The 10858-nt window shown below is 50.7% G+C and overlaps 1 protein-coding gene across 1 annotated transcript; it reads right to left on the minus strand.

Annotated features, from left to right (window-relative positions):
* Positions 1-4455: 4455 nt before the first annotated feature.
* Positions 4456-10632, minus strand: LOC117997791 (zinc finger protein 883-like). The gene is made up of 3 exons (XM_034986178.1): positions 9722-10632; positions 7410-7536; positions 4456-6153 (listed from the first exon to the last, which is right to left on the minus strand). Exons 1-3 carry the CDS (start codon positions 9941-9943, stop codon positions 4535-4537), a joined length of 1968 nt encoding a protein of 655 aa, XP_034842069.1. The 5' UTR covers positions 9944-10632; the 3' UTR covers positions 4456-4534.
* Between the last annotated feature and the right edge of the window lie 226 nt (positions 10633-10858).

Consider the following 10858-nt stretch of genomic DNA (forward strand, 5'->3'; position numbering starts at 1 on the left):
AAAGACATGCCCTCTAGACATCAGACCCTGTTAGGCAGGGTTACCTCCTGCGTTCATATAAGAACTAGGTGGGTATATAAAGTGATAATCACTGGGTATGAGGAAATAGGGATTGGAGACTGGCAACCTAGAGTGCCTGTGCTTTGTCTATGGGGCAGCCATGACTCTGCTTTGATGACTGTGTCCGTGTGGGGTGATGTTGTACAGAGTTTCTCAGGACCTGCACACCTTCATATCTGCCACAGCCATACAAACTATCAATTAAATATAGGGAAAACTGAATCACAGAGACTTTGTAACTTGTCCAAGAGCATACAACTAATTATCAGCTGGTACATAAATGTACAGTATGTAGCTCCACGGTCTGTACTCTTAACCACCTCACTATCTATAGAACACCTGTGGGAGTGTTGTGAACTTTAAATAAAAGAACACATTTTAGGGGCACCTGGCTGGCTCTATCTGTAGAGTATGTGACTCTTTTTTTTTTTTAAAGATTTTATTTATTTCACAGAGAGAGAGAGAGTGAGAGCAGGAACACAAGCAGGGGGAGTGGCAGAGGGAGAGGGAGAAGCAGGCCTCCCGCCAAGGAGGGAGCCCGATGCGGGGCTCGATCCCAGGACCCCAGGATCATGACCCGAGCCGAAGGCAGCCGCTTAATGACTGAGCCACCCAGGAGCCCCAGAGTATGTGACTCTTGATCTCAAGGTTTTAAGTTCGAGCCCCAGGTTGGGTGTGGAGATTACTTAAAAATAAAATCTTAAAAAAAATAGTAAGACCTTTTACATAGAAGGCATGTGCTTATTTGCCATTCATATATCTTCTTTAGTGAAGTGAGTGTTCAAGTCACTTTTGCCCATTTTTAAAAATTGGGTTGTCTTATTAGGTGTATGAATTTTTCATATATTCTAGATTGAGGTCCTTTGTCAGAATTTTTTTGCAGACAGTTTTCCCAGTCTGTGGCTTGCATTTTCATTTTGTTGATGTGACTACTGAAAAGCAAAAATTAAAAATTTTGATCAAATCCAGTTGATTCATCTTTTTCTTGTCATGCTTTTTGTTATATTTAAGAAATCCACCAAATCCAGGGCCACTGTGCTTTCTTCTGGAAGTTTTATTAAGTTTTATGTCTTTTTTATATTTATTATTTTTTTATTCTTATGTTAAGCCCCATACGTTACATCATTAGTTTTAGATGCAGTGTTCCAGGATTCATTGTCTGTGCCTAACACCCAGTGCTCCATGCAGAATGTGCCCTCCTCAATACCCACCAGCAGGCCAACCCATCCCCCCACCCCCCTGTCTGTGATGAATTTCGAGTTCGCTTTTGCGTATGACTTGAGGAAACTTCGAGGTTTGTTACATGTGGCTGGCTATCCACTAGTGGTTGAACCTATTGAATTGCCTTGGCCTGTTTTGGTACCTGGAACCCAAAAGTACACTTGGCATCTGGCTCCAGGGACTAAGTGGATCTAGGGCTCAAATGACCAGAAGGGCTGCTTCTGACCGTCACTCTACACTGCCTCCTTCTGTGGCTTGTTCACAGGACAGTCCTCCTGTAGAGTCAAGATGAACATTAGTAGCCCCAGTTTATAGACGCTGAGCCACAAGTGCTCTGTTTTAGATGCTCCAGCACATGCCCATGCCCACGCCCACGCTGAGCTACACAGACACACGTACACACACACAGCAAGCCAGCTGCCTTGCACAGAGCCCTGATGGGGAGAGCAGAAGTCAGGTTCAGGTCAGGGCCATTTCACCAAATCAAGGACTCTGCCAAAAGAATTCATTTTACAAGGTCTACACACAGGTGACCATTCGGGATAAAAGGGGTTGAGTTCTCATGATGAGTGTCTGCCCTACTTTGCTTGCAGGCCTGAGCTCCACATGGCTCAGCTGGACTTGAACTCTGATCCCAAGCAGCCCTTCCATGGTGGTGCAAGGCAGTTGTTACACTCAGGAGGGAGAGCCTGAGCAGGCCGAGGACCGCTGTATACGTCATCAAGCTGGGAGGACTTGAGCTTCACATAAGTTGGTACTGTGGAGAGATGAAACACTCAGAGCCAACAGACCCTTGTTTGCTATGTTCTGGTACCACCAGGGAAATACGGAGGTTCCAATAATTTGGTTGGTGTGTGCAGATCCCTGGTGAGGAGAGTAGGAGACAGAAGACTTCATTCATGCACTGGGAGCAGTGTTTTGAGGTCTGTCTAACCATAGCTGGCCACATGGGTACAAGGAGTTGAGCTCTTGATGATCCATGATCCCTTTTCTTGGAAGCCTGATACCCCAAGGTTCAAATGGACTTTGGTTCTAACTCCAAGCCCCCCATGTTAATGGAAGGCAATTATTATACCCAGAGGGTCCACGGGGTGCCATGATACCTTGGGATGCAGGGAGCACTTAGGCAGACCTGCCACATGCTTGGCTGACCACAAGCCTGCCTGGGATCCTGCCATCCCTCACATGGTCAGCCTCGGGAAACTGGGGGGTCCTGAGTGGAGTAGCAACAGCAGTGCCCCCTCCCCTGCCACATGCTGTGGGGTAAACACTGTGCCAAAAGCCTTCATATCTGGGGACCCCTGGGCTCCTGACAGCTGATTTGCTTATTTTCTGACTGTTTCAAGTGTTGGACCAGGAACACATGTGTAGCCCATATATATAGGTTGCTTATATACCTATAAATTTTGTATATAAGTTTTCAGCATTTATAAAATCAAAAGGCTTCACATAAGCATATGGATCTCTCACTCTTGGAAAACCAGAAAATGGGGGCAGATCAAATGTTGATTCCATCCTCTCTGATCCCTGTACCCAGGGACAGCCTTGTCTCAGTGGCAGCAAAAAACAGATGATGAAGACCATGGACACCACACTGACCTAGAATACTGGCTGAGCTACAAAAGTCCTGGACTATAGTCCCAGGGTTCCTGCCTGTGCATTGATGGCCTTGAAGTGACCAGCGCAGGGAGACTACAGGAATCCACATCACCATTAGGTTAGGTGATTTGCTCCAGCAGTGAGCAGCATACACATCGTAAAGGGTCAGTGTACTCGTGCTAGAGGACAAGTGAGAGTATGCAGGACTTCCTAAGATCTGCAGAGCTGAGTTTCTCCTATGGCCAAAGTCAGTATCAACAAACTTGGCAAACACTCCATATCAGGGTTGGTTTTTTTTTTTTTTCCAGTTGTTTTTTGTTTGTTTTCAAAGAACTATTGTTTGTTCATTTTTTTGTGGTATAAATTCTACCATGGCTGATTGAAAGCCATTGATGTGATTGTTACTGAATGTGGAGTTGAACACAATTCTTGTGAGTGGGTATGATGTGGCTGAAGCATAGCATCTCCTCTGTTTGCCAGTCTCACTGACTCCCTCACTTCAAAACCAGTGTTTCTGTACCCACTTATGATTCTGCCTGGCCCCTGAAGATCTTACATCCAGCGATAACCTGGACATCAGGGGCCTTACTCATGGATAGGTCCCAGGAGACAGTGGCCCTTCAACTCTACTGGAGAATGTGGGACATTCCCAGGAACAAAGAACCCAACCCCTGCTGCCCAGGAAGGACTAGAGATTGCAATACCCAATGTCCAAAGCTCTGGGCCTATCAGATCGTTCTGGCATCCAGGACACAAGATTTAACCCAGAGACTTTCAGCCTGTCCCAGAAGGCCTTGGGCCTAGACTGCAAGCTGTTGTGTGCCATCTTGCTGTTGAAGTTGAGGTCTCCCACTAAGGCCTTTCTCCCTCTTTATCCTGTTAGAGCCCAATTCTGTTCTCCATCTCCCCCTGCACACGATGGAGATTAAAGATGGCTTCAACGGGAAGGCCTTCCTTTTTTATCACACACTCTGGGGACAGGCAGTTCCAGGGTTGGGTGATTTGGAGACGTCTGCCTTCAGCTCAGGTCATGATCCCAGGGTCATGGGATCGAGCCCCGCATTGCACTCCCCGCTTAGAGGGGAGCCTGCTGCTCCCCCTACTTGTGCTTGCTCTGTCAAATAAATAAATAAAACCTTAAAAAAAAAAAAAAACAAAAAACCCAATACCCACAAAAGAGGGAACTACTTCTGCAAGTCCTCAGACTCCATTCAGATCCCCCTGGAGAGAAAGAGGTCAGGGCTATGCCTGAACCACTGGGGACAGGGCAGAAATGAAAAATGAGGCCACCCCAAAGAGCTCCCATCACTCATGTCTCCCTCCAGGGAATGAGAGAGCACAAAATCAGCCTTCCCTGAGTATGCTGAGATGACAGGCTGTGGGGGGACCTGCCAGCTGGTAGAAGTGAGATGGCATCTGGCAGTGACATAATCTGGCAAAGCACCTGGACAGATTAGAAAGTGTGATGTAGCTTCTGAAAGCTTCCCATGTATCTGGCAATCTCCTGGTAGGGGTGTTAGGGTATTTTTCAATTTTTGGCTTATGGCTTCTTCACAAAGGTTCCTTTCACAGAAGTTTTCTCAGGCGTGAACTCTATTAAGGTGAACAAGAAAATGCCCCGGTTAGTTAGTGGTTTTCCACATTTGCCACACTCCTAAGGCCTCTCTTTGGTATGACCTTCATGGTGCCGAGTGAGGTTGGAACTCTGGCTGAAGGCATTCCTATGTCCACTGCACTCAGGTGGCTCTTCTCCAGTGTGAACTTTCTGGTGCTTAGAGAGGTTTGAGCTGTAGCGGAAAGTTTTCCCACACTTGTTACACTCATAAGGCTTTTCTCCAGTGTGAACTCTCTGGTGCTGACTGAGGATGGAGCTCTCACTGAAAGCTTTCCCACACTGGCTGCACCCGTAAGGCCTTTCTCCAGTGTGAACTTTGTGGTGTTTAACAAGGTTCGAGCTATAGCTGAAGGCTTTTCCACATTCACTGCACTCATAAGGCCTTTCTCTGGTGTGAACCTTCTGGTGCTGAATGAGGGCAGAGCTTTGACTAAAGGCTTTTCCACATTCCGAGCACTCATAAGGCTTTTCTCCAGTATGAATTCGCTGGTGTGGAACAAGGTTGGAGGGGCAACTGAAGGCTTTCCCACACTGGTTGCATTTATAAGGCCTTTCTCCCGTATGACTCCTTTGATGCAGAATAAGTTTGGAGGTTTGCCGGAAGGCTTTTCCACATTCGCTGCACTCAAAAGGCCTCTCTGTGTTGTGAACTTTCTGATGCCGAACAAGATGAGAGCTGTTAATGAAGGCTTTCCCACATTCATTGCACGCATACGGCCTTTCCCCAGTGTGTATTTTCTGGTGCTCAACAAAATTGGCGATACAGCTAAAGACTCTCCGGCACTGTCTGCACTCATAAGGCCTTTCTGTGTTGTGAACTTTCTGATGCCGAACAACATGGAAGCTGCGAGTGAAGGCCTTCCCACACTGGCCACACTCATAAGGCCGTTCTCCAGTGTGAACTCGCTGGTGCTGAACAAGGGAGTGTTTTCGGGTGAAGGCTTTCCCGCATTCACTGCAACTGTGATGCAGTTTTCCAATATGAGCTTTCTGATGTGTACTCAGTTTAAAAAGGTGGCTGAAGGCCTTCCCACATTCCATACACACATGGGATGTTTCTCCAGTGTGATTTTTTTGGGGATGAACAACGGTGGAGTTCTCTTTAGGGGCATTTCCCCCTGTTGGGCATCTGCAGGGTCTCTCTTTGGAGTGAGTGAGCAGGTGGTCTAGGAGCATGAAGGCCTTTAGAAAGCCTTTCCCACAGTTGCTGCACTTGAAGGGGTTCTGCGTGGCGTGGACTCTCTGCTGCTGCTGGAAGCTAGAGTTGGGGTGGAAGGCCTCCTTGTGCGTGGTGCTCCTGTGTGGCTTCCGCGTGCTGTGGGTGGCCGGATGCTGCAGGAGGTCATGGCTGTCCAGGACATCCTTAGCACGTTTGCTACTTGTGAAGCGTTTTTCTCCACTGTGCTCCTTCTGGCGCTGGTGAGAGTTTGTACTGAGCCAGAAGCCTCTCCCGCACGTCGCACACTTGTACGGTTTCTGCCTAGGGTATATTCCCTGATGCATAGCCAGGTGTAATATGTCTTTCAAGACCAGGCCACACATGTCACAGGTGTTGGCCTTCTGGGTGGAAGGACATGCTTTAGGGGTCCTGAAATGGAGTGCTCCTTCTACAGAAACACTCTGTTCAAGAGGGGCTTCCTCTACTCCACACCAACAACCTGAAAGCAGAGAAATACTGGTGAAGTGTATATAGGCTTTGTTGGGAGTGGGCAGCCCCTTCTCAGATGTGGATTTGACAAATTTAGGAATGAGTCTGTAGGATCAAGTCAGGGTGAGGTAGAGCTTGTGGTGCAGTACTGGGCCCAGGAAAACCACCAAAAGTGAAGATTCAGCACATGAGAGCACAGGTGTAAGGTTCCGGCTGGGAGGAGAGGCAGGAACTGCAATTCCTCAGCTTTCAGCAGGACCCAGTACAGGCAGGCCCCAGATCTCTGATAGGAACAGGGGACAGAGTGGTGTGCACGAGCCCAGGGAAATCCAGCTGCAACCAGGCATCTGGTGCTTAAAGCCTATATGAGGATATGTGCACATCTCATAATACATTGACTGTGGGCTAATGTGGGACATCCCTGTAAAGGGGAATGAGGAAGATGCAGAGATAAGAGCAGTGTCCAGGGACAAAGTAGAAATGGCAAGAATGTGGTGTCTAGAATGAGGAAGGAAAATGGAGTAAAGTTCGGCTACTGGCCCCAGCAACAAACACTAGTGGATACAGGGCAGGTGCCCAGGACAGTGTGAACCCAGCCCCCATGTCAGCTCTGCTCCAGCTCCCACTCATTAGAGCCAGACGCCCTCCCAGCCTCTCCTGCAGTATATGGAGTTATGTCCACCCTGTTAGGCTTCTTTGTCCTTTTCCGGGTGAGCAACTACACAGGACCTGAAAGTTTTAAGTCCTGGGAAAAAGACAGGGTGGGTGAGTGGCTGGGCCAGCCAAGGGCAGCCTACCCTGTGGCAGACGAGAGGGAGCTCACGTCATCTTTGCAACTGGGAAGAAAACTCAATGTTACAAAATAAGCCTCTGAGGAGCATCTCACAGGAAGAGCCCAGTGGTCGCCACGAGTAATAACCACGTCAGTGTCTGTAGTCCATGACATAGCCAGGCTCCTGGAAATGTCTGATGTAAAAAAGGGGGAAGAACCTGGGCACAGAGGTGCCACTGATCTAGATAAACTCAGGCAGCCAGACTGAGACCCCCAGTCCTGAGCCCTTCCCCAGAAAGGGAAGCAGATATTGGGGCCCCTCAGGGAAAGGAGCAGGCTCTGCCTGTGCCCCAGCTCTGCACACACAGCACATAGCCCAAAGGAGGAAGCAGCACCCATGCTCAGCTGTAGGAAGACAGAGCTGTTCCTGGGAGAAAAGGAAGGACAGAGACTAGAACAGGAAGCGGGGGGGTGGGGGGGTGGGAGGGCCTTACCCAGTGAGGCCACAAGAGCCAAGTTCTCCAGCATCACATTGTGATACAGGTGCCTCTGAGTCTCATCAAGGAGCTCCCACTCCTCCCGGGAGAAGTATACGGCCACGTCCTCAAAGGTCCCCCAGTCCTGTCATGATGAGGACAGCTAAGTCAGCCAGACCACAGGGCAGCAAAAAAAACTAACAAAAAAACACAAAGATGAACCCAGACCTAGGCCTGTGACCTATATGCTGCCACCTTTCTGGTGGGTAGTCTCTAACCCCCAGATCACCCCTGCCAACACACTCCTAGGTCACCCTTCTCCCTAAGCTCCAGTGCCATGGGTGCCATGGTCTCCTTGTGTCCCACTGATCACTGTGTCCCACTGATCACTGTGTCCCCTGGCTTCCCAGACCCTGCCTCCCAGAACAACCAAATTGGGGCTCATCTCACATAGGCCCCCAGGACCAGGACTCCAGTCCATCAATTCATACTCCCTCTGCATGTGCACGTCCATCTTTGTACCACACATCTCCAGACCCCACCACCATCCCGTGGCCCATTCTTCCTCCCAGCAACCCTACATACCACTCTGCAGATGGGTGTCCAAAATGTGGCTAACTTGGTGAGGTCAACCAGGATCCCATGCTGACCCAGACTTCCAAAAGTCCCAACTTCCAGAGGTGGCACCCAGCCTTCCTTCAGTTTCTCTAACTGATCCTATTCCTACCTTTAACCCTTAGCTATCCAGGCTGGGCCACAAAGACTTCTGGGACCTCCAGGTCTCTCTGCCTTTATTCATGCTGTCCCCTCACCAGCCTCAGCATTCCTCTTTCCTCCTGATGCACAAAGCCCAGCCCCACTACCTCCCACCCCAGGCCTGGAACACTCCCAGCTGACTGCCACTGAGCTAATCTGCCATCCTGACTGAAACCCTCAGGCCCCACAGAGGGTGGCCAAGAAATGCTGGTGAGCCCATAGAGAGGTGACTAAACAGGAGCCTCAATTCCGCTGTCATGCTACTTGCATCTCCAGTATGCCTCAGCCTCTGTCCCAGGGATCTTGGTCACTCTCTGGACCCTCCTCTCACACACACCTTCTCTCACGGCTCCTCCTCCCTTCATCTGACCTTGTGACACCCACCAACCCTGCCCAATACCCAGGCCAGCCACCCAGTCCTCAGCTGCCCCTGTAGGACATCCTTCACCATAAGCTGAAGATGTCTCCTCTCCAATCTGAGCCAGAGCTCCACCTCAGCTCACACGCTGACTACTGCTGACTGGATGTCTCCAAGCGCAATTCCTCAGCATAACTTAGACCTGCATGTCCAGCTGCCCATTCAGTACCTCCAGCTCTAAGTCTTTAGGACATCTCAGCCTCGACAGGGTCAAAATCAGCCTCCTGATCTTCTCTGAAACTTGTTCGACCCAGCAACCTCCCCATCTCAGTCGATGCACTTCAATTCCACCTTCTACTAACTGAGGCCAAAATCCATGGAGATATCCCTGCCTCTTCCACTTCTCTGCACATCATAAAATCTGGCTGGCTTAAAAGACAGATCCAGAATCCAACCACTTCTCCCAACTCCAGTCACCACTCAGGCCAAGACACCATCACCCACCTGATCTAGTAAAAGAGCATCCTTACCGGCCTCCCTTTCTGCCCCCTCAGCCTCACCCCCTACCCCACCCTACCTCTCTTTTCCACTCTGCAGCCAAAGGGAGCCTGTGAACACCTGAGTCAGATCACCTTTCTCCTCTACTCCAAACCTTCCATGGCTCCCACCACCCTCAGGCCAAGCTCCCCAGGATGCCATTCCAGGCCTGATTCCTGCCCACCAGACATAAGGGAGACCTGTAGTTCCCTGAATACCCCCAGCTCAGCCTCCTCTCTAAGCCTTTGCACATCCCGGTCCCTATGCCTGAAACAGCTTTCCACGTCTTGTCCCACTGGATTCCAGAATTGTGACACTTCCCACATAACCTCTGGCTAGGACTCAGGACCTCGGGCTTGGGTGATTCTAGGGTCCCAGCAGCAAAGGAAGAGAAGTGAAGGTGGAGGAAAAGAGTGCAGGGACTCCCCACCCCCCTCTGTCGTGGACCCCGGACCATGTGCGTGGGGATCCGGTGAGTGAGGGCGGCGGGCGCCCTCCCCTCACCCGCGCCGGGTCCACCATCCCCGCCGCCGCCGCCATCGGACCCGGGCAGGCCCTGAGTGCTCAGCCGATCCCTACGCCTCCACTGGGCCAGGTGCCCGCCCGCCGCCGGTCGCAATCGGCGCCCCAGTCAAAGGGGACGGAGGGCGAGTGCTGAGGAAGAGGACAACCCCCTTACAGGAGATCGGCTGGTACGAAGCGCGGCAGTTGATCTCATCCTCCTTAGTGTCCTCCCCGGCTGGGTCCCAAGGAGGCGCCTGGAAAGCGGCCCCGACCCAGAGCTCAGGTCCCCAAGGGCGCTGTTTAACGACCCGTCAAGAGCAAAATGAACGTCCGCAAGGGAAACGCCGGAAGCCCGGGAGCCGGAGGAAATAGCTCTTCTGTGCTGTGATTGGCTCATAGGTCGCCGCCACGCCCCGTAGCCTTCTGGTCGGTGTAGTTTCTGCCCCGCATAGGCCGGGCCGGGGGCGCCCGCAAGTTCCCCTTGGCAACGCCCAGGTGGCACCGCAAGGGGTACTGGGAACTGGAGCCCGAGATTAAGAATGGCAGCGGTGTGTTTTAGCTTCCTCTTCGGGGCTACTCCAGATCTCCTCCCTCAGAGATGCGGGTGACCCGCATTCTGGAGTAGAGGGACCAGCCCTGAGGGGGCCCCTGGGGAACAGCTTCACGTCTGCATTTTCCCCCATCGGAAACTCTGGGATGAGCCTGAACGTTCTGTGCCTTGTCCCTCTTGGGGATTCTGATGCTCTCCCAGAATAAGCTCTAACTCAAAATCCAGTAATGAAATTTGATAACTACTACAGCTCTTCTCATGGAAAGTGTTTAGCACAGGGCCAGTGGGATCACAGTGCTGTGAAACTTAGTAAAGGGGAACCTCACTAAAATGGAGTGAAAGGGGGAGCTCTCATTTGGTACCACTGGAAGTCAAGAATTACCAACAGAAGAATCTTCAACAGGAAAGAAATCCTCAATTACAGGCCCCAACAGGAAAAGATGTACATTGCATCTCCTACAAGAAATGAATGGGCCCTGCAACTCAGCCAATGAGAAACTAATCACCCTGAACTCTTCTCCAATGGACTTTCCTTCAGAACAGCCCCTCCTAACTTCCTCCTTCCTCTCCATAAAATAACGTTCATCTCCTTTGTTAGACTCGCCTCCAGTTTTGCTGTAGCTTGCATGTCCAGAATTGTAATTCTCACCTATTCCCAAATAAACCGATTTTTGCTGGTAAGGTAACTGTTTTGGGGCGCCTGGGTGGCTCAGTCGTTGAGCGTCTGCCTTCGGCTCAGGTCATGATCCCAGAGTCCTGGGA

This window comes from Mirounga leonina, unplaced genomic scaffold (assembly GCF_011800145.1).
Source record: "Mirounga leonina isolate KUSES-001 unplaced genomic scaffold, KU_Mleo_1.0 Mir_376, whole genome shotgun sequence".
In the NCBI taxonomy this organism is placed as follows: Eukaryota; Metazoa; Chordata; class Mammalia; order Carnivora; family Phocidae; genus Mirounga; species Mirounga leonina.